Source organism: Elephas maximus, chromosome 6, assembly GCF_024166365.1.
Source record: "Elephas maximus indicus isolate mEleMax1 chromosome 6, mEleMax1 primary haplotype, whole genome shotgun sequence".
Lineage (NCBI taxonomy): Eukaryota > Metazoa > Chordata > Mammalia > Proboscidea > Elephantidae > Elephas > Elephas maximus.
The window spans coordinates 129,946,564-129,970,334 of NC_064824.1; the positions used below are offsets into that span (position 1 = coordinate 129,946,564).

General features: G+C 40.7%; 2 protein-coding genes across 2 annotated transcripts; both read right to left on the reverse strand.

Moving 5' to 3' along the window:
• Positions 1-1,026: 1,026 nt before the first annotated feature.
• Positions 1,027-12,032, reverse strand: TM4SF20 (transmembrane 4 L six family member 20). Its single transcript, XM_049889010.1, has 4 exons — positions 11,850-12,032; positions 5,888-5,953; positions 4,053-4,204; positions 1,027-1,306 (listed from the first exon to the last, which is right to left on the reverse strand). The coding sequence occupies exons 1-4, from the start codon at positions 12,030-12,032 to the stop codon at positions 1,027-1,029; spliced, it is 681 nt and encodes a 226-aa protein (XP_049744967.1).
• Positions 12,033-20,694: 8,662 nt separating this feature from the next.
• LOC126078364 (small cysteine and glycine repeat-containing protein 7-like) lies at positions 20,695-20,994 on the reverse strand. Its single transcript, XM_049888850.1, has one exon. The coding sequence runs from the start codon at positions 20,992-20,994 to the stop codon at positions 20,695-20,697; it is 300 nt and encodes a 99-aa protein (XP_049744807.1).
• Between the last annotated feature and the right edge of the window lie 2,777 nt (positions 20,995-23,771).

The window sequence follows — 23,771 nt, forward strand, 5'->3', positions numbered from 1 at the left end:
AAAGATTGTATTTTTTCTAGGTTTTTTTTTTAATTATTATTATAAAAATGCAAACATAGGAAAACAGAAAAGTATAATCACAATATACCCATCACCTAAATATAACAATAAACAGGTTTTTGTTGAAATATTTAAAAAACTTGACATTTTCCCCCACGTACATAAATATACATTTCTAAAAAAGGCATTTTCCTCTATTATTATAAAACCATTATCAGACCTAACAAAATTCACAATCATTCCTTAATATCTAGCCCAATTCATGTACAGGTTTCCTCAGTTATCCCCAACAAAGTCTAGATAATAGGTTTGATTGAATCATGTCTCTTTGGTCTTTTAATCTAGAACAGTTCCCTTAACCCACTCCACCTTTTATTTTTCTGTGACATTTTGTTGAAAACAAGGGAGCTGTTACCTCTTTACTCTCAGATAAACCCACCTTTTGGTTTATCTGAGTGCTTCCTCTTCCCTGTATTTCCTGTAAGCTGGGAATTGGTTCTAAAGACTTATATTCAGGATATCCTGAAGTGAAAGTATTTAAAAAACAAACCCATTGTTGTCGAGTCAATTGCGACTCATAACTACCATATAGGACAAAATAGAACTGCCCCATAGGGGAAGTAAATGTATTAAGGACCCTTTTAATGTTAACTCCTATTCATTCTTGTTTGTTCTCTCTCTGTGTGTTTCTCTCCAAACACACACAGGATATAGTTACAAAATTTGAATAGTACACAGTACAGAAAGATACAAAATAAATTGAAAACTTTTCTCCACTTCTCCCCAAAGTCAACCACTGATGACTTTTCGTATAAACCTGTTATGCATATACCAGCATTCTTTATATGTGAAAGATTAATCTTTAAAGCTACCTCTAGGGTGAATTTAAAAGCAACTTTCTATATTAAAATGACTCATGCAGCTTTCTAGATAATGTTCCATTATTATATTTCTAGGAGAGTGTGTTTTAAATGTAATTCTCAGATGACTCAGACACCTCACAATTCCATTTTATTGCCATTACAACTACACGATTTGACTTCTCCGCTTAGAGACTCCTCCACACAGACAGCCAAGGAAACCGATGACTATCTGACTGAGCGCAAACAGAAGCTCAAGAATCCCAACAAGTAGTAGACCTGTAAATGCTGAGATGTGGATAATCTTGTATTTGTTTTCTGTGGGATTGATGTGCTGGTCATATTTACTCCCGCCACTGGCCGTGTTGGAGTTACTGAGACCAGTAGAAGGTACACAAGAGTCATTAAAAAACCACTGCAGGTCGAAGGATTCTGGATGAATGTTACTGAAAAACAAAAGAAATGAGAAAAAAATAAGATATTCAGGAACATCATCAAAGAAATGCAGTATTGGGCCCAGAAAATAACAAGTATGGTAAAACAGGATGCGCTTTTGAAATATCATGCCCAGAAACTAGCTAATTTCAGTGTTTCTCAGCATGTGTCCATATACCCCAATAGTTATAACACTTCTTCTGTTCACTATACGGTGAAGCCTGTGCGAGGCGGAACTCCACGGGCCTGCTTTGTTTTTCCAGGTCTCACAAGGTTTCTGCCATTCACAGGGTGCAATCTAACACTTTTCTGTCGCTTGGTTTAGTGAAAAGTATTGGAGTTTTCCTTCTCTGACAGGTTACCGCCTTACACAGGTTTCAACTCTTGCAGGTTTTACTGTATATACCATCATTCCACAGGCATTTTGATAGTACCAGCTCTTATGTTCGACCATATGAAATTGCTGTTCTGTATTAAAAATGACTGAATATCGACAATTTCATGAGGTTCAACCTATCTATAAAAAAACAAACCCGTTGCCTTTGAGTCGATTCCAACTCATAGCAACCCTATAGGACAGAGTAGAACTGCCCCATAGGGTTTCCAGGCTGCAGCTGGTGGATTCGAACTGCCGACCTTTTGGTTAGCGGCTGTAGCTCTTAACCATTATGCCACCAGGGCTCCGCAGTGAGCTTAGGATCCCTCCATTGTATCTGTTACTGGCTTAGTCTGTCTCCCCAACTAGAATGGAAGTTCCTCGAATGCTTCCATCTCCAGAGCTAAATCCTGCTGCCTAGTATATAGTGGGCCCTTGGTCAGTGAGAACTGAATGTATATATAGCGTCAGTGGTGGAAATCTCTAATCTTACGCTTCAGATCTATCACTAAGTGGGAATTTCCTTTGGTTTTGATTATGAACAACTGCACTATGCACATTTGGGAATTTTTTTTTTTTTAATATATCAAGGTATGGGAAAATGAACAAAGCTTTTTTTTTGTTCCCCATGTAACTATAAAAGTAAATTCTGGTCATTTTCCAAATGGAGCAACCTATATAGCTCGTAAAATAGATTCTTCTTTTCTTCCAGTTTTACAAATTATGCCCACAGGCAGGCACAGATGCGTCATACCACTTGCCATCGAGTCAGTTCCTACTCACAGTGACCCTAGAGGACAGAGTAGAACTGCCCCATAGGGTTTCCAAAGCGGTAATCTTTATGGAAGCAGACTGACAGGTTTTTCTCCTGCATAGTGGCTTGTGGGTTCAAGCTGCCGGCCTTTCAGTTAGCAGCAGCGCGTTTATCCACTGCTGCACTGAGGCTCCTTTTAGGCTCATCTTACAGGATTGAACAAAACCATTTATATATGTGAACCTTATTGAAATTATTCAGCTCGAAAGTGAGCAAGAAGATGGGGTATGCGTGACAAAGTTCCTCAGTGTTATTTGTTATTGCATGCCTTAAATGTGTGGCTCAGAGTGCCATGTGCATAGAATATTTATGGTATGTTTGCATTGAATTCTTTGGCTGGTTTGTTTCTTTTAGAGCGTACAGACAAGGCTCTAGATTTAATTTATTCAGCGTGTTTTTATTGTTTTTCTCTTTTAATTATAAAGGTAATATATGCTTATGGTTTACAAATTTAATTCCAAAGTGTAGAAACTAAATGTCCCTTTCACTCCCTCAGAGTACTCCCCATAACCATTCTCCAAGGATGTAAGTTAAGTTTCTCGCATGTATTTCTGGATTTTTTTTTTAAGTATATATTCATGTTATGGATTGAATTGCATCCCCCCAAAATGTGTGTCAACTTGGCTAGACCATAATTCTCATTATTGTGTGATTGTCCACGATTTTGTCATCTACTGTGATTTCCCTATGTGTTGTAAATCCTACCTCTATGATGTTAACGAGGCAGGATTAGAAGCAGTTGTATTCATGAGACAGGAGTCAACCTACAAGATTAGGTTGTATCTTGAGTCAGTCTCTTGAGATATAAAAGAGAGAGGCGAATGGAGAGACGGGGGACCTCATTACCACCAAGCAAAAAGAGCTAGGAGCATGTGCTTCCTTTGGACCCAGGGCCCCTGTGCTGAGAAGCTCCTAGACCGGGGAAGATTGATTACAAAGACCTTCCCCCGGAGCTGACAGAAAAAGCCCTTCTCTGGAGCTGACACCCTGAATTGGGACTTCTAGCCTCCTAGACTGTGAGAGAATAAATTTCTGTTTGTTAAAGCCACCCACTTGTGGTATTTCTATTATAACAGCATTATATAACTAAGACAATACACATATACAGTAAAACCTGCAAATATTGGAACTTGTGTAAGGCAGAAACCTGTTAGAAAAGGAAAACTCAAGTATTTTCCACTAATAGAGATCAATAGAAAAGTGGTAAGACAGCAGCCTGTTAAAGGCAGAAAATTTGTGAGACTGGGAAAAATAAAGCAGTTGCATCAAATTCCAGCTCTCACAGGTGTAACTGTATAACTACAGATTTTTAAAAGACAAGCATAAGCTATCGAGAACAACTAATCCTTTTAGACCAGGCCATACCTAGGGCATTCTGATTGTACCAATTTATCCATTTCCACATGAGATTGTACACATCAGGGCTAATGTGCTAAATGCCTACAGATCTGTTTGTCCCAGTAGTTTCATGAAAGAAAAACATGGCACGGTGTCATCACACTGTTCTAATCGAGCTAGCTACAGCTGTGTGAACAGTAAGACGATCTGTGAAAATCAGGTGACTCACCTTAAGTTTTTCCAGGAAAATTGGCAACTGAAAGTGCTGTTGCCTGGAGAGTTACAAAAGAGAGGTCCTTCAGAGAGAGCCTGGGTGGACACCAGTATACAGTACACGGCACCAACAACTGTGACGACATTCAAAAGCGATGAAAGAAACATCTGCAAGATAGAGTGGAACCATTTGCGGACGTTCTTTGGTAAGTTCGTGGTCTTTTCTAGCTTCAGCAGCTCATGTTGCATTTTTAATCAACCACCACCACTCCAGTCCCCCTGCAGTCCTAGGTCTTGAGATTACAGTTTGATTAGGCGTGAAAGAAGACAGAGAGCAAAGTCTCTGCCCCTTGGTTAAGCTCACAGTCCCCCTGCAGTCCTAGGTCTTGAAATTACAGTTTGATTAGGTGTGAATTAAAGAAGGCAGAGAACAAAGTTTCTGCCACTTGGTTAAGCTCACTGAAGGAGCTGGGCTTGCTTACTGTCTGAAAAATCTGAATTTCTATAATAAATGTCCATTTCAGCGGACCCCTGAGGTCTGGTTCCTCCTCCATATTCTGTGTACTTCCGGCTTCATGGAACCTTGACTAGATCTCAGCCACCCACAGATGGATGTCTGGTCTCTCGACTCCGAAATCTATCATCAGAGTTTGACCTGATGCTGTAAGTGGTCAGTGTCTGGGATCCCGCAGTGGTCAGTCAACAGTGCCATGTTTGAGCAGTGTGCTGGATTTGCATAGAAGTCCACTTACCAGCTGTGCTACACGAGCAAGTTCTGTGCTTTCTCTGAGGATTAATTTCTTTGTCAATAAAACAAATAATATTTTCCACTCGAGAACTTTGAAAGAATTAAAAGCACATTTGAAAGTGTTCTGAGCGGAGTGACACTTAAATGCTCAATAAATGTTAATTTCCTGACTTGTAACAAAGTCACAACTTTGTATATAGTAGGTACTTTTTTTTGGTCCTAAGGTCCCTAGGTGGTGCAAATAGTTGGCCACCTAGGCCAACCTAAAGTGTGGCAGTTTGAACTCACCCCCAGAGCACTACAGAAGAAAGGCCTGGCCACCTGCCTCCATAAAGATTACAGGCAAGAAAACCCTATACAGCAATTCTACTCTGGAACACATGGGGTCACCATGAGTCGGAATTGACTCAATGGCAAAGGATTTGGTTTTTGGGGTTTTTTAGGTACTGTACTAAATGTTTGCAAAAATAACTGGTCTCTCCTTTAAGTTAACTGGATAAGAACAATTATCATTCTGACCTTGACAAACTGATCTCTCATATGTATGAGAGAACTGAGGACACATTTCCCCAACGTGTTTAGACACTCCACAAAACTTAACAAAATTTGAGTATTGTGAACTTGATGAGGAGCCCTGGTGATGCAGCTGGTAAAGTGCTCAGTTGTTGACCAAAAGGTCAGTAGTTCAAACCCACCAGCGGCTCCTTGAGAAAAAGATGCGGCAGTCTGCTTCCATAAAGATGTACAGCCTTGGGAATCCTATGGGGCAGTTCTACTGTGTCCTATGGGGTCGCTATGAGTCGAAATGGACTTGAGGACAGTAGATTTGGGGAAATTGACAGCTGGGAGTGTGACTTATAAATCATCTCGCTTTGAAAGCCTTTGGATTGGTGAAACTGAAGATTGAGGAAGGAACTGAAGGCTAGCTCAAAAGCTAAATTTTTATTGCAGGGTGGACCTCACTTTCCATATTATCATATAATTATCCCAGATAGCAATGTGTCTCTAAGACTGTGGCTCTGCCTCTGTAGATACTGATGACTCAGCGTGACTTTGCTCAGATGTCGATACTCCTGCCCCCACACCAATTGCTCCATACTCACTCCGGTTTTATTGTTGCAGCATGCTCTTTTTCTTGCTGCCAAGGACATTGTTGTTGCTGGAATGACCTGGAAATGACATTAACAGGACAGATGAGTATAATTATTTCTCATCAGCTGAAAGAGTGGTCTTCTCGACCGTCTTACCACCAGTTCTGGGAAATCGAGGCTCACAGAGCAGAAAGAAGATTTGGCAATGTTCTTGATCTCGTGAACCCTGTCATCCCAATCTCAACCATAAAGATTAAAGGGGGAGGGGGAAGGCATTCAAGATAGCCATTTTGAATTCTTCCATCTACTTTCTAGTTTAGCCTGGGTCATCTTCAGAAAGACTTGCATTTTATATATATTAAAAAAAAAAAAAACACATTGCCATCTAGTCGATTCTGACTCGTAGTGATCCTGTAGGACAGAGTAGAAATGCCGCGTAGAGTTTCATAGGAGTGCCTGTGGATTCAAACTTCCAGCCTTTTTGGTAGCAGCTGTAGCCCTTAACCACTATACCACCAGGGGTTCCTTATATAGATTAGGGTGAGTTTTTTGTTTTTTTTTTTTTTTAAGGACTATTTCTGAAAGAATTGGTTGCATCATTCAATATTCACTTTTTTTTTTTTAAGTTACAACAACCTGTAACCACTAACCCAGTTGCCCAAGAATTGTATGAATTTGGCAAGCCACCAGAAAAGAAACTAATGATCTTGTTTGCGTGGCAGTTGGGAGCTGGTAATTCTGTCCCAACCCCTCTCTCACTTCCCTGAGTTGCTTCTCACTCCCCAGGTCACCGGCATCTTGCTAGTTCTCCAAGTCTATACCATCTGAGAATTAATTTTGGATCAACATTCTCCTTTCTGCTCCTGTATCCATGATGTGTAATGATCTCACTTTATGCTTAGGTTCAGAAATCTCATGTATACTGCATTCTGTGTTAAGGGAAATAGCGCACAGGAAAGCTGTAAGAAATGACTCCGTATTCTCAGGACTTAGGTTTAAATTTTTAGGAACATCTAGTCAGCAGCTATGGCTAAAAGATTCTTCCTGGAAAAAGTTTTTTTTTATCATTAAAGAGTGGACTGTAAATTACTTCCTTCCACTTAAGAAATTTTAGGCATAAGGTTTTTTTGGGTTTTTTTTTGGCCATCTCAGCACAGCTTTCCCTCAGTCATTCTCTTGTCTTGTTTTCTAACATTTTACTGATCTCTAGCTACATGCCAGAAATTGTTATAAGTTCTTTACATGTTTTAGCTCATTCCAGCCTCATCATAATCCTATGAGGTAGATGCTATTATCATCATCCCCATTTTACCAACAAGAAAACTGAGGCACAGAAAGTTTGAATAACTTGCCTGCGAATGTGGAAGAGTTGGGGTTCAAAGCTAGGTAGTTGGGCTCCAGAACCCAGACTCTTAACCATTATCCATGCTGGCTCAGTTCCTGTAATTCTCATCTATTCCTGCATAGAGTGTATTCATCATCACCGCCCCCTGACCCTTGCTCATTGCATTGTCCCACTAAGCTCCTTCCCTGGCTCTTTTTCCCAAAGCAACATCAGCCATTGTTCTTTCAGACCAGGTTCAAGGTTTACACTATACAAGGTAGCTTTCCTAACAAACTTGACTCACTCTGATCATGTTGTGACTCTATGTCACTTTGGTAGAACATTTTGTATTGTTATCAAGCTTTGCTTATGTATTGCCTTGAATACCAACCCCTTCTAATTCAGAGGTCACATGTATGTATGGCAGCCCAGCCACTCTGGGGCATGGCTGAGAACCCAGAAGAAAAGGAAGAAAGGAACTTTTAGCCCCTAAAGTAATGTCACAGTTCATGTACTCCACCTATTTTGTGATACTCAAAAGCTATACTATCTCTTCAGCTTAAGGAGCAAGTAATTTAGAACAGGAATTGGTAAACTACGGCCTACAATCTAAATCTGGCCTGCCATCTGTTTTTTTTTTTTAATAAAGTTTTATTGGAACATAACTGTGCCCATTAGTTTCCATATTGTCCATGGTTGCTTTCATGCAACAACAGTAGAGTTGACTAGTTATAGGAGACTGTTTGGCTCTCAAAGCCTCAAATATTCACTGTCTGGCTCTTTATAGACAGAGTTTGCCAACCCCTGACTTATAAAATAAATGAATCTTTTAAAAGAGCAGCATTAAATCACAAATCATCTTATTGATGAAAGTTGAGCTTTGCTAACTTTCTTGAGGATTTTGAAGATGCTAAATATTTACTTCCATGGTTCTCTTCCCTTACAAATGGGTTTTAGAAAGTAACAGTACAGCATATGAATCACCACCCGATTTACCTCATGGCATATTAACTCACCTTTGCTACAGCATTAGGGGTTACTTGATTATTCTGTTTCAACTGTTTTGCCCCATTCAGAGCTTTGGAAATTGGAGGGGCTTTTTATGGGAGGACATTAAAATGTAAAGCAGTGTGTATGTTTTGACTGAATTATAGCATAAGAGTTTTTGTGAAATTAAAAGTCATGCTAGTTTTTTTTTTTTTTAAGAAAAGAAATATTTTTCCTTTGTCTTTACAGAAACTGATACTTTTACCCAGAGTTTTAAAAGTAAGGTATCTGATTTTACAAATGACTACAGAAGAAACTTCAGAGCCCTGGTGGTATAGTGGTTAAGAGCTGGGCTGCTAACCAAAGGGTCTGCAGTTCAAATCCATCAGCTGCTCTTTGGAAACCCTATGGGGCAGTTCCACTCTGCCCTATAGGGTCGCTATAAGTTGGAACTAACTCAATACCACCTAACAACAACACCAACAGAAGAGATGTAGCTTACTAAAACTCAGGGCTAGAATTCAGATTTTTGGGAGTCCTCTAAACACTTCACCATGAAAGAAGTACAAACACCAGAAAAAAAAAAAATGTTACCTTTGAGTCAATTCCTACTCATAGTGACCGTACAGGACAGAGCAGAACTGCCCTGTAGAGTTTCCAAGGAGAGGCTGGTGGATTCGAACTGCTGACCTTTTGGTTAGCAGCCACACTCTTAACCATTGCGCCTCCAGGGCTCCAACATATAATAATTATATTTTGTAAATGCCTGTTATATATAATATCTTGTAATTTGCTTACCTTTGAACAATTTGTTCTCTGTTGAGACTTTAATAATTTTTGATGAATTACCATTATGTAATAAATAAAATCAATGACTATATATGATTTAGATCAGACTTACAATTAACTTCATATAAGATAAAATGGTCCTTTGGCTTATTTTTTTAGAGAAAATGCTTCAATGTTTTTTATATACTTGGAAAAATAACATGTGTATTGATTTTTCCATTTAGCAGATAGTAGGTTAAAGAGAATAACATTTTTACCCTTAGTCATGGCTTCAAAAGATGAAAACGTTCACCTTTGTTTTGGGTAAGTCATAAAACCATAAAATGAGTGCATTTCATGAAGTAATCAGTAACAAATTCCATATTTGTATTGCTGCAAAATCCCGTGTTTTTTAAGTAACACTAATTTTAAAATGTTACAGCAATTTTGGAAAGATTCCAAGAACTATGACGGAAGTACTTATTATAGGCAGTGATTTCTTCTTACTTATTAGTGTTTCTATATATTTACAAGTATATTAAGAGTTCAACTGAGTCAATAGACTGACAAATGTTATAAAGGACACCATTCCCTCTTGAGAAGGATACTCGTCCACATCCTATATATAGCTGAAGAGCATGAAAATACACCTGTGTGTGAGCCCTTCTACCCATCTGTGTGCTTGTGGACACCCTCTAGAGCTGGAGGTTCTATCTATAAACTGCCTATTGGACATTTCTAAAGGTGTTTGATGTTCTCATGTCATTAGATAATGTTGAGTAATAAAGATAGCCTGGGGTTGATACCTTCCTTTAATGCTGATTGGGGGTAATTTAGCCATGGAACAAGGAAGTTCAGGTTCCCTGTGAAACTCTGTCTGTCACAGGTTTATGCACCTTTCTGTGCGTCAGTTTCCTGGTCACTGAGATTTATTGATTGTGTCTGTCTCCACTGTGAGCTGAAACAGGTATGGAGGATTATGGCAGCAATGCTGAGAGAAAATAGGATTTTGGAGTCAGATAAATCCAGAGTTGGGTTTCCCACCTACTGTGTGACCTCGTTAACATTCCTCAGCCCCCATTTGCTGGTCTATAAAGCACAAGCCATAGGATCTGCTCAGCAAGATGATTATATAAGAGTAGATAACAGTGTAAAGTCTGGATCCAATAGCTGGCCCATAGCAAGTGGTCAGTAAATGGAAGATTTCTGCACTTTCTCTGTCTTTCTGGCCTCTTCCCCACCTCCCCAAAGACAACACAGGGAGTGTAGGTGTATGCCATCATCATCTCAGACTCCTTTGATGCCTAATGGACTATGTATAGTCAAAAAATGTATATATATATTAACTCTGATGGGCTTTGTGGCAAAGCCAGTTTATATCTAGAGCTACATGAGTGGATTGTTTTAACTTAGGAACTTTTAGGACCTTCATGGAAATTGCCATCACTATGTTATATTTAACTAGCTGCTCCTGGCTTCTGGTCTAAGCAGAGGCAGACAAGGCTGTCGCTACTCAAGTGGAGAGAAGCCTTCCCCGAGGGAAGAAAATATCCCCAAGGGATTTGCAGTTGCATCACACTGTTGCGCAACATGCTTTCTCTCCTCTTAGAACTTTCGGGGCAGTCTGAAGAAATAGCCCAAACCTTTCCACAGCTTTCCCTTTGAGTAACTCTTTCTACCTGAAGCAGGGTGAATAGATTCCTCGTGGTCTTAAAGGAAAAGAAACCACCAAATTTGGGGGAATGGTTCCTGGAATGGCTTTTTGATGCCAGACTGGTCTCAAGTTCAGCGTACCAGCCAAAGGTCAATTTTTTTATCTAAAGTTGAATGTGATGATCTAAGAGTATTTATATATAAGTCTGGAGATAAGGACAGCAGCAGTAACTGCTTATTATAAGTGTTAGTGATGAAGGTAGAAAACTGTGTCCTGAGTTTCTTTGTCACCTCCACGTTTCATCATCTCTAAAACACTTTGATAATACCAGTCATTGTAGCTAATACACACATGCATCCAGAAAAAAAGAGTAATTTCTGTGGCATTAACCAGACCCCCTGAGGTAGCACCAAGTGATCTAACAAACAAAAGCTCCCCATTTTACAACTGTGGAAATACAATCACAGGATAAGTGATTTGCTCATGATGATATATTGGAGATAGAACTAGGGCTGAGGTATTCTGCCAGGTCCTAAAATATTATTAATTCCACTACATAAGCGAGTAAGCGAGTCTACTGCATCCGAAGGCCTGGCAATTAATTATTGCAAGTGCCTCCGGTGATTCATAACCAGGTATATCGGGGAGTTGTGTATGACATTACTCTGCTGCAGACATCGACAAAGGTAAACCTAGTAATAATCATCAAATTATTAAACAAGCACCATGCTGTTCTGAGTCAAAGATCTGAGCCAGAAAGTCCTGGAGATCAGAGAACCAGGGTTTCAAGTCCCAAATCGCTTAGACTGGTCCCCTGTGGGTGCAGGCCTATGCCACATTCATGCTTCATAACATCATCCAGGGTGTTCATCATGCATGGGGATGTTTCTTCCCACTCCTATTGGGCAACTTCCCTCCTAATGCCTTCCCTGTAAATGTTGAGAGACGGGTATTGGCCATTGGAAAGTTGAAGAGCAGTCCAACATGTGGAGAAATGTGATAGATAATCAACCAATTTTTACCAGTCTACCAATTTATTTTTTGCCCAAGCTCCCTAGACTGTAATACATAGTTTAAATTACCATTCTTCATTGACAACCAATATAAATTAATACCACACCACTGCTTCTCACTGTATAGCTACTAACAGCTACGTAACTGCAAGGCTGGAAGATGGTCTTTAGGAGTTTGATAAAATAGGCAGGCCCTTCTCCAAATCAATCCAAATAAATATTACTCACCATCGCACCTGCTCCTATAATTCCTGGGAACCACCACTCAAAGCAAGAGATAGGGTTTTGAAGGAGTTGGGCTTCATCCACCAAGCTGACAATCAGAGGTACTGCATTGAGAGCTATACCTAAAAGAAGTAGAACCAGCAGGCTGAATCCATTGCAGGACGTCCATCCTTCACAGCAGGTCATGGTCTCTTCCGATTCAATAAGAAACCCTGTCAAAGTGGCTATGTGCGTGAGGCACCGTCTTGCCTTTTATCCGGAGCCTTCTGGTTAAAGTTTAGCACTTACGAAAAATGAATCACAGAAAATAGTTCAGAGTCCACTGGGGCAGGACGTTATGACAACTGTTACGGGAACTAATGATAATTTTATAATGTGATAGAGGAGAAAGGAAGGTGGGAGAAAAATCTATGGAGCTGTTAGATAAATTTACATGTGAAAATAGGCAGATGAAAACTAAAAAGAAGGGGAAAGGGGCTTACAGAAAAAGATACACTCCTATTTTACTAGCATGCCTTATGACAAAAGAATATCCGCTTACTATAAACTATTCATATTATTACCAGTTATGGAAATTCCTTCAAGGTCCCTGAGTAGCACAAACAGTTTGCGCTCATCTACTAACCTAAAGGTTGGCAGTTCAAACCCACCCAGCAGTGCTTTAGAAGAAAGGCCTGGTAATCTGTTTCCATTAAAGATAATAGCCATGAAAACCCTACAGAACAGTTCTACTGTGTAACAGCAGATGCGGTCACCACGAGTGGTAATCGACTTGGCAGCAACAGGTTTTTTTATGGAAATTCGTTATTGTTGAAATTGTTCAATAAGAAAATGAACATATTTGAGTTTGGGGGAAAAATATTTACTGCACATGTTCTTGATTAATCAGAATATTAGGATTCATTGCTCTGACAGGAATCACAATAGAGGGTCCCAGACAGAGCTGGAGAAAAACGTAGAACAAAATTCAAACTCACAAAAAACAGACCACACTTACTGGCCAGACAGAGACTGGAGAAACCATGAGAGCATGGGCCCTGAACACCCTTTTAACTCAGTACTGAATTCACCTGCAGCCAAAGATTAGGCCCATAAACAAGAATACATGTAGCTCAACCCCATATGCAAGACTAAACGTGCACACCAGCCCAGGGCAAGGACAGGAGGACAGGAAAGGTGGGCAAATGGAAATGGGGAACCCAAGGTTGAGAAAGGGAGAGTGTTGACACATGGCAGGGTTGACAACCAATGTCATAAAACAATATGTGTATTGTTTAATGAGAAACTAATTTGCTCTGAAACCTTCATCTAAAGCATAATTTTAAAAAATTAGGATTCAGTTTCAGGTTTTAGGATTCAGTAAACATTCGACAAAATATTTTTAATGTCATATTACCATACTTTTAAGTACAACTACTACACCTTCTACATTTGCCAATCCTGCCCTCTACCTGCAAGGTATTTTCATAAGAACACTATGCTAATTTTTTACAGCAATATCTTAAAGAAAAAATTGGCGTAGTGTTGATTATGAAAATACCTTGGGGGGGGCACGTTGATAAACAAAGTTAGAAGGTGCATGTTATTTGCGTAAAAATAGAGTATTCCAGTCTTGTAAACTAATCCATTTAGGGATAGCCCACCTAAGACTTGTGGGAGGTTTGGCCAATGTTGCCAGGCTGAAAGTGATCGGCAATGAAAACCAGAATGAAAGTTAGGAATAAGAGAGAGACTGGAGGGGAAATTATTGTGTCTTAACCATCTTTTACTCTTGAGTGCTTACTTGGCCATGTACAGTAAGTACATTTCTGGAACATGGTTCTTTGTTGTCTCTACTAGTTTGTGAGATCTTCAAGAAATTGTTCTATCCGGTGGGATTGGCTTTAAAATGAAAAAGTTACCACTTAGGCTAAAAGGTCATGGTAGTTATTACAAGGACCACTTGAAGCCGCCAGGTAAAAGAATGTAACGAGCCATGTACTGGCCCTTCATATTTTTGTGCAGATATGACACGCATCACTTCTATTCACATTTCATCAGCCAAATGAGGCAGTGGATGGCGAAATACAACCAACATATGTCCAGAAGAAGAAAATCAAACATTAGGTAGCGCTTATGTCTACCCTGGTTCCCTCTACTTCCGTGTAATCTCCATCCCAGCCCAGAGCATGGATTCAGGGAATGCTGTTGGGAATGAAGAATGAATGAATGAATGTGGAGATGGAGCCAGCGCATTACCCAACTCAGGTGTCACTGGCTTAGAGAGTAAAACCCAGACTGCAGCAGCAGGAGAGCATATCGAGTGGATGTGTCTAGTTCCAGCATGGGGATCTAAGCAGGAAATGACTTTGTACCAAAGGAATTAAAAATACCCCACCCATCACCATAGCCCACAAAACACTGAGAGTGAGTGAAAGAATACCACTACAGAACACCACACTACAGCAGGGTGGAGAGAAATCATTTTATGATTTGCATACTTCTGCATTGCTAAGGTTTCTAGACCAATAGTATATTTATTTTATGAAAATTACCCCCACTGAGTTATAGAAATATTATTATGATTGTAATTATATGATTATATAAATAGATTATTTGTTACTGAGTTAGTTGACTGAATGGAAACAAGTAGTTACATCTTATTTCAGACTGAGTGGGCTCTTCAATTTCAAACCTTTCTACTGTTTTCATTAGATGTTGAATTAAAGAACTGTTTAGGTACTGTTTTATAGATAGAGACCAGAACTTGTTGGATTCTACATAACTATAACTCCATGAGGAAGAATGGGGCATCAAGATTGAAGGAAATCTCATTAACAACCTGCATTATGCAGATGACACAGCCTTGCTTGCTGAAAGTGAAGAGGACTTGAAGGACTTACTGATGAAGATCAAAGACCACAGCCTTCAGTATGGATTACACCGCAACATAAAGAAAACAAAAATTCTCACAACTGAACCAATATGCAACATCATAATAAGCAGAGAAAAGATTTAAGTTATCAAGGATTTCATTTTACTTGGATCCACAATCAACACCCATGGAAGCAACAGTCAAAAAATCAAAAGAGGCATTGCAGTGGGCAAATCTGCTACAAACGACCTCTTTAAAGTGTTGAAAAGCAAAGCTATCACCTTGAAGACTAATGTGCACCTCACCCAAGCCATGGTGTTTTCAGTTGCCTCATATGCGTGTGAATAGGAAAGACGGAAGAGGAATGGATGCCTTTGAACTCTGGTGTTGGCAAAGAATATCGAATATACCACGGACTGCCAAGAGAATGAACAAATCTGTCTTGAAAGTACAACCAGAATGCTCCTTAGAAGCAAGGATGGCAAGACTACATCTCACATACTTTGGGCGTGTTATCAGGAGGGATCAGTCCCTGGAGAAGGACATCATGCTTGGTAAAGCAGAGAGTCAGCGAAAAAGAGGAAGACCATCCACGAGATGGATTGACACAGTGGCTGCAACAATGGACTCAAGCATAACAAGAATTTTGAGGGTGGCACAGTACCCGGCAGTGTTTCATTCTGTTAAACATAGGGTTGCTGTGAGTTGGAACCAACTTGACGGCACCTAACAACAACAACATGAGAATCAAGAGTTTGATTGCCATACTGTGCCAGAAGAGCAAAACTAAGCAAGTAGCATGCTTTGCTAGTGGCTGTAACAAAACTTATTTCCACTTGAGTTTGCTACTCCTTACACTTGTGGCTAAAAGTAAATATCTGAAGAATTGGATAAAAATGTAGAAATAGAATCTGTGAATTATAAAGGGGAAGGTATTTAAGGATAAAGATGAAAAGAGAATTAGCATATAACTGAAGGGAAGGGTTACGTTAGACAACTTTTGCACTTTCTGCCTAACCCACATGCCTCCTTCTATAAAAACGCTCCCCACCCCACAATTCCCATGAGTAGTTTGTCCTTTTGGTATCTCATTTGTATTGTGGGAATTTGTTCCCCTGGCCATTACTGATTGGAATATGGGTAAATATAGAAGCTAAGCTCTTTCAAGCTCTCCCAGGAACTTGGAATTGAAAGCAAGAGACACTAGTTATTCTGTTTTGTGTGAAATTGGAGAAAGGGTGTATCAGTTAGGATCAAGTTCAATTGCATGTAAAAAGAAATTCATAATAACAATGGCTTAAATGAGAGAGAAATTGAGTTCTTCACATACAAGAAGTGGAGGTAGGTACTCAAGAGCTGATATCATAGCTGCATACTCTCAGGGATCCTTTCAGCTCGTGGACCCATCATCTCTTTGGTCTCTTCATTCTCATAATCAAAACATGGTGGCTATAACTCCAACCGTCATGCCTACTTCCCACTCAGAAGGGTAAAGGCAGGGAAGGGCCTACCCTCTTCCATTTAAAGAGCCATGTGACAACATCTAGGTGTAAAGAAATCCAGGGAAAATGTAGTATTTATTCCAAGTGGTCTGTGCGCAGTTAGAATGGGGGTTATATTTATAAGAAGGGGACAGAGGATATTGGGTAGGCAACTAGCAGTTTCTTCCATGTCACATAAATTTATGAGCTCTCTCAGGAAAATAAACCAGTCTGCAAAAGGAAGAAAAAGAGGAAGAACAAGGAGGAGGAAAAGAAGAAGGGAGAAGAATGAAGACTCAGATGTGCTGAGAGAGAAGAGAGAGAGTAGCTGCCTGGCCTCTCAATGGTTTCCTGCTTCTTGATTTCTACCCAATGAGGACTGACTACAGGTCTTATCTTTGTTTTCTGTGAAATGCCCCTATATTGTTATAATAAATGACCCCCTTTATATTACATTAAGTGGATTTCTGTTTTTTGCAACCCAAAGAGCTAAAAATGAAAGTTACTAAAATGAAGGATAGAAAAGTATACAAATAACAGATTTGTTCGTTCTTTTGGCAGTCCGTGGTATATTCGATATTCTTTGCCAACACCACAATTCAAAGGCGTCAATTCTTCTTGGGTCTTCTTTATTCATTGTCCAGCTTTTGCATGCATATGAGGCGATTGAAAACACCATGGTTTGGGTCAGGCACACACTAGTCTTCAAGGTGACGTTTTTGCTTTTCAACACTTTAAGAAGTCTTTTGCAGCAGATTTGCCCACTGCAATGTCTTTTGATTATTTGACTACAGCTTCCATGGGTGTTGATTGTGGATCCAAGTAAAATGAAATCCTTGACAACTTCAATCTTTTTTCCATTTATCATGATGTTGCTCATTGGTCCAGTTGTGAGGATTTTTGTTTCTTTATGTTGAGGTATAATCCATACTGAAGGCTGTGGTCTTTGATCTTCACAATAAGTGCTTCAATCTTCAAGTCGTCTTTACTGTCAGCAAGCAAGGTTGTGTCATCTGTATAACGAAGGTTGTTAATGAGTCTTCCTCCAATCCTCATGCCCCGTTCTTCATATAGTCCAGCTTCTCAGATTATTTGTTCAGCATACAGATCAGTAAGTAATAGGAAACCTGAACTCTTCTTGCTACGCTAGGTTTTTATTGGCTAATTTTCAGAAGGACATTGCTAGGTCCTTCCTCCTAGTCTGTCTTAGTCTGGAAGCTCCACTGAAATCTGTCCACCATGGGTGACATGCTGGTATTTGAAATACTAGTAGCATAGCTTCCAGCATCATAGCAACAAGCAAGCCACCAAACTGACAGATGGGTGATGTCTGTCACCCAAGGAGATGTAATGTGAGAAATTATGTGTATGAAGTTGCGGGAAGTGCTGAAGGAGCAGGCTCTAGGCTGACCTCCAGGTACGCATCCTAGGACACGACTGCAGAACAGGCCTTAAGGGAGTTGCTGCCTCGGCAGCAGCCAGAAAGAACAGGAATTGGTCAATTCAAACACACACCACCACAAGAACCACTGCCAATGTTGCTGAGCCTGCCGTCCACACCCTCAAGGCTAGTGACCAGACCCTGGCACGCTGAATCTGACTGCCGCCACTGCCGCTGCTTCTTTACTTCCCTGAAACTATTATCTGCACCCAGAAACGTTGCTGCAGAGCAGAAGCTGCAATGCCCCACGGTCTTTCTTATCAGCAGAAACAAAGCAGCAGGAAGATACCCCGCCCCTCATTCCTGTCTTCCATATCTCTTAAGCATTCGTCTAATTATTGCAATATCCAGACCCTAGATGCAGAAGATTCTGGTGAGTGTTGTTTTTCATCATTCCAGCCTCTGCTGTACAGAAAGGCACAGAAGGACATTGATGTGGATATTGAGCAAGACAATTCACCATAGCCCCCAGGGTGTTCTCATTTAAATTGTATGGAGAAGACTTTCTTTAGATTGTCCTGGGCAGTCATATACCCTATCCTATGAAAACGGTCTGAATTATGTTTGTAATTCCTACACTGTGACTCTGTAATGACAGATAACATCTTATATAAAAAAAAAAAAATTAGGCAAGTCAAAATAACTTGTTTAATTCAAATGAGGATGCCTCAAGGGTATTTAAAAAAAAAAAAAAAAGTAGGACTACTCTGACAGGGCAAACAACAGAGAAGCCCTGATAGAGCAGAACAGTGGGATGCAGACCTCAAATTCTCCTAAAAAGACCAGACTTGATGGTCTGACTGAGGCTGGAGGGACCCCAGAGGTCATGGCCCCCAGACCCTCTGCTAGCCCAAGACTGGAAACATTCCTGAAACCAACTCTTCAAACAGGGATTGGACTGGACTGTAAGACGGAAAATGATACTGGTGACGAGTGATCTTCTTGGCTCAAGTAGATGCACGAGACTATGTGGGCAGCTCCTGTCTGGAGGTGAGATGAGAAGGCAGAGGGGGATAGGAGCTGATTGAATGGTCACAGGGAATACAGGGTGGAGAGGAAGAGTGTGCTGTCTCATTAGGGAGAGAGCAGCTAGCAGTACATAGCAAGGTGTGTATAAGTTTTTGTATGAGAGACTGACCTGATTTGTAAACTTTGACTTAAAGCACAATAAAATTAAAAAAAAATGTTATCTTTGAAGGATGGGAGAGAGGGAATATATGAGAGAAAATGGCATCACAGCCAAATCATGTGTATGCCACTGGTACAAATAGGAGGTGGTTCTAAAGCCCTTGTGTTGTCCTCTCCCTTCCCCTATTGCTCCCCCTTCTGACCTGCTACATACCATGCCATTGATACTGTGAGAATTGTAGCCAATACCTGGCACTGAATTTGCTGAAACTCTGGCTCCAACTATCTTCTGCTGTTTTCTCAATCTCCTATGCCTGAAGTTCCATCCATGAGAGGTTCATATGACCTTAAGTAGCTCCCAACCATGCACTAAGTATGCCCGGGTACCCTTCATAACTACCTGAGGAGAAATTCAAGTGATATGGATGCATACCAAACATCCACCCAACTTGTGTCAAGACACCCTCTTCTAATCACACTCCAGCCAAATCAATATCATTGGAACATGGGCTTACTATGGCAGACATAGCTAATCATCCATCAAAATCCATGCTTTTCCTTTCATACTAGAAAAGTGTCTGCCCAGCCAAGGACTTCATTTCCCAGCCTCCCTTGCAGTTAACTAGGGCCATGTGACCACTTCAAACCAATTCAAAGTGAGGGGAAGTGGGATGTGTCATTTTTAAGCCAAGGAGTTTAGGAAGCCGTGGGCTTTGTCCATTCTCTTCTTTGCTACCTATAGATTGCAGACAATCAAGCTACCTTAGAAACCATGTGTTGAAGATGGTAGAGCTTCTATCAGCTCAGGTCTATGAATGACTGAGTGAAGCACATCTACCCCCACCCCTATTCCCTTCTGCCCACCTAGAACAGCTTCAATAGTTGACATCAACAACTAAACCTCTATTGTGTTGAGGCACTATATGTTTTTCATGTCAGTTTGGTACAGTTGATAGCATCACCCTAACAAATATAGTGTATCCCTTGTCTTCCTCTAAAAAACCTTCCAGAAGCTACCAAGATGCCTTGCCAAACATCAGCTCCACCACCTCCACCCCTCCTCAAAAACAATAACAACAAATCAAAACAAAGACAGTGAAATACTATTTTTCCTAGCATTTTATTAATAAATTATATGTGGACAAATTAAAGAGTACTAGAAACTGTAAATTGTGTGCAGTATATAACCAATATAAGCAGGAATGGAAGTAGAAAAGTTCCACAGGCAGAAAAGTAGATATTTTTTTAAAAAAAGAAAGGTATTAAAAAGCATTATTTCATTCCACTAAGCTGATTATTGTGAGTTTTTGCACCTTCAGGAGGCATGTTGTGGCCTGTTTTAGTTGCAGTGGGGATTATGATTGATGGATCATATTGGATTGAGAGGTTTTAGTTTTTATTTTTTTGTTTTATATGAACAGGTTTTAATGCCCAGAATAGATTTCAAGAGAAATCTTATAAAAGGTATGGAAAGACTGTGAGTTTAGTTTTAGGAACTCAATCGACTCATATGCTGTTAAAGCTGAAAAGTTCCTTATAGATTCATAAGCCCAAGTTTACTATTTTATAGATGAGTAAACAAGGCTCAGGTAAGCTAAGTGACTTGTCTGTGGTCAGGCATCCCTGGCAGAGCACGGACTGGAATTTGAGCCTTTTGACTTCTAATCTAGCGTCTTTCTGTTATCCGTTTCACGGCGACTCCATGTCAGTCAGAGTAGAACTATGCTCCACAGGGTTTCAGTGGCTAATTTTTCGGAGGTAGATTGTCAGCCATTTCTTCCAAGGCACCCATGGGTGGACTCGAACCTCTAACCATTTGGTTAGCAGTCATGTGCATTAACCATTTAACCATTTGCAACACCTAGGAACTAGAAAAGTTTAGAATGTCTAAAGGTCTAAGCACAGCAGTCAGCTTGGCCCCCAGCAGCACCACAGGCTGCCCCCCTAGCAGCAGCATTGCTTCTCCCAGCAGCCCTTCTGCTGGCAACAGCCCCTCCCGCAGCCACAGCCACACGAGCCACAGCTACAGGGGCGGCGGCAGCAGCAGACCACGGGGACACTGCAGCAGCCCCCACAGCAGCCGCAGCAGCAGGGGCAGCAGCCGGAGCAGCAGCCCACCCGGTAGTACCTGCAGGTGGTGCAGCTGCCACAGCCCCCGCCACAGCCACCACCGCGGCCGCCACCGGAGTCTCCACCGCAGCCACCACCACAGCCACCGCCACAGCCCCCGCCACAGCAACCCATGGTGTCAGGAGAGAGGACTCAGGTGAAGTGAGGAGAGAGGGGTCAGGAGGTGAGAGGGAGGTTTGATGCCTCCTTCCGCTGTGAGGCCCTTATATACCATCTTAGGCTTGGACTTGACCCAGACACATGACTTGTTCCCTGTTGTTTATGTAAATTTCCTCAGGAGAATTTTACTGTGCTTTTACTTCCTTCCTAGAGGCTTTTGGCCTCATAAAATTTCTTATTTTAGCTCTGAATTTATTTATTTTATAGGCATGTTTACAATAAAACTGTGGGTCTGAAATATTTTACTGTGATCTTTGTTTTCTGCACAACCATAAAGGCAATGAAAGTGTAACTCAAAGGGCTGGATCTCAGCTGTAAGCACGATTTGAATTTTTACATCTAGCTGTTTTCATTTTTATTCAATGTCATCAGTGATCCTCTAAGAGATGATGTAAAGATGCACCTCCAGTCCTGGGTGGTACAAACAGCTAATGCTCTTGACTGCTAACAGAAAGGCTGGAGGTTTGAGTCCACCCAGGGATACTTCGGAAGAAAGACCTGGCCATCTACTTTTGAAAAACCAGCCACTGAAAGCCCTATAGAGCACAGTTCTGCTCTGACATACATGGGGTCGCCATGAGTCGGAGTCAACTCAGCAGCAACTGTGAAAGAAATACCTTCTGAGGCTGAGGTCTCTCTGAATTAGAAGCCTGAAAATGAACATTTCCAAAATCTCCCATGTCCCAGATTCGAGGAGAAAGACGAACAGTGTGTGGGGCCTTCCCCGCCCTTTTTCAGGCTTCCTGCTGTCCCTAGTTAGTGGTCACATTCTGCAAATGAAAAGAGAGATGGTGAGATGTCAAAAATTAGCAAAAAGAGTTTTTTTCAAAATCTCAGGACTGAGTCCCAGAGACAGATCTGGAGCAGCTGGTGCTCTGAAGTCACGTGAACACCCATGTGCAGGAACGAGTGCAGAATCATGCCTGCTCCTGTGCACTCCAGGGATGTAAACCACACTCTTTCCCTACACCACAGTGGCTCTCCACCAGGGGTGCATAAACAAAATGACAGGACTAGTTCAAAAAACATATTCAATATTGTAATTTTGTCTTTGGAAAATTAAATATGTATTGCATTTGAAATAAAACAGAGAGCGAAGGACAAATGGACCTTGTTTGCAAGCTGCAGACCCTAAAGGAGACTGCATTCTAGTGGGCGTATATGCATACACAGTAAATACGGTGCCACATGAGGAGCTCTGTTTTAGTGGTGTATACTCGACCCAAACAAGAATAGATGTGAAGCATTGAACACTAATGACTGAAGACTAGATGAGTTGTGGGATAACATCAAGGCCATCATACCTGAAGAAAGCACAAGGTCGTTAAAAAGATGGGAAAGGAAAAGAAAACACCAAAATGGATGTCAGAAGAGACTCTGAATCTTGCTTTTGAACATAGACTAGCTAAGGCAAAAGGAAGAAATGATGAAGTAAAAGAACTAAACAGAAGGTTTCAAACGGCAGCTCGAAAAGACAACGTACAGTGTTATAATGAAATGCACAAAGACCTGGAATTAGAAGGCCAAAAGAGAACATGCTAGACATTTCTCAAGCTGAAAGAAATGAAGAAAATATTGAAACCTCGAGTTGCAATTTTGAAGGATCTATGGGCAAAAAATTGAATGATGTGGAAGCATCAAAAGAAGGTGGAAGGAATACACAGAGTACTGTACCAAAAGGCACTGGTCGATGTTCACCCATTTCAGGAGGTAGCATATGATCAAGAACCAATGGTACTGAAGGAAGAAGTTCAAGCTGCACTGAAGACACTGGCAAAAAACAAGACTCCGTGAATTGGTGGAATACCAATTGAGACATTTCAACAAAAGGACGCAGCTCACTTGCCTATGCCAAGAAATTTGGAAGACAGCTACCTGGACTATCAGCTTGAAGAGATCCATGTATGCACCCATTCCAAAGAAAGGTGATCCAACTGAATGCAGGAATTATCAAACAATATCACTAATATCACATGAAAGTAAAATTATGCTGAAGATATTTAAAAAATGGATGCAGCAGTACATTGACAGGAAACTGCCAGAAATTCAAGCAGGGTTCAAGAGAGGATGTGGAATGAAGGACATCATTGCCAATGTCAGATGGATCTTAGCTGTCAGCAAAGGATACCAAAAAGATATTTACCTATGTTTTATTGACTATGCAAAGGCATTTGACTCTGTGGCTCATAACAAATTGTGGATAACATTGCAAAGACTGGAAATTCCAGAACACTTAATTGGGCTCCTGAGGAATCTGTACATAGACTAAGAAGCATTCATTCGAACAGAACAAGGGGATCCTGCATGGTTTAAAATTAGGAAAAGTGTGTGTCAGGGTTGTATCCTCTCACCATACTTATTCAATCTGTATGCTGAGCAAATAATCCGAGAAGCTAGACTATATGAAGAAGAATGCAGCATCAGGATTGCAGAAAGACTCATTAACAGCCTCTGATACTCCAATGACACAACCTTGCTTGCTGAAAGTAAAGAGGCCTTGAAGCACTTACTGATGAAGATCAAACACTAAGGCTGTCAGTATGGGTTACACCTCAACATAAAGGAAACAAAAATCTTCACAACTGGGCCAATAAGCAACATCATGATAAACAGAGAAAAGATTGAAGTTGTCAAGGATTTCATTTTACTTGCATCCACAATCCATGCTCTTGGAAGCAGCAGTCAAGAAATCCAATGTCATACTGCGCTAGGCAAATTTGCTGCAAAAGACC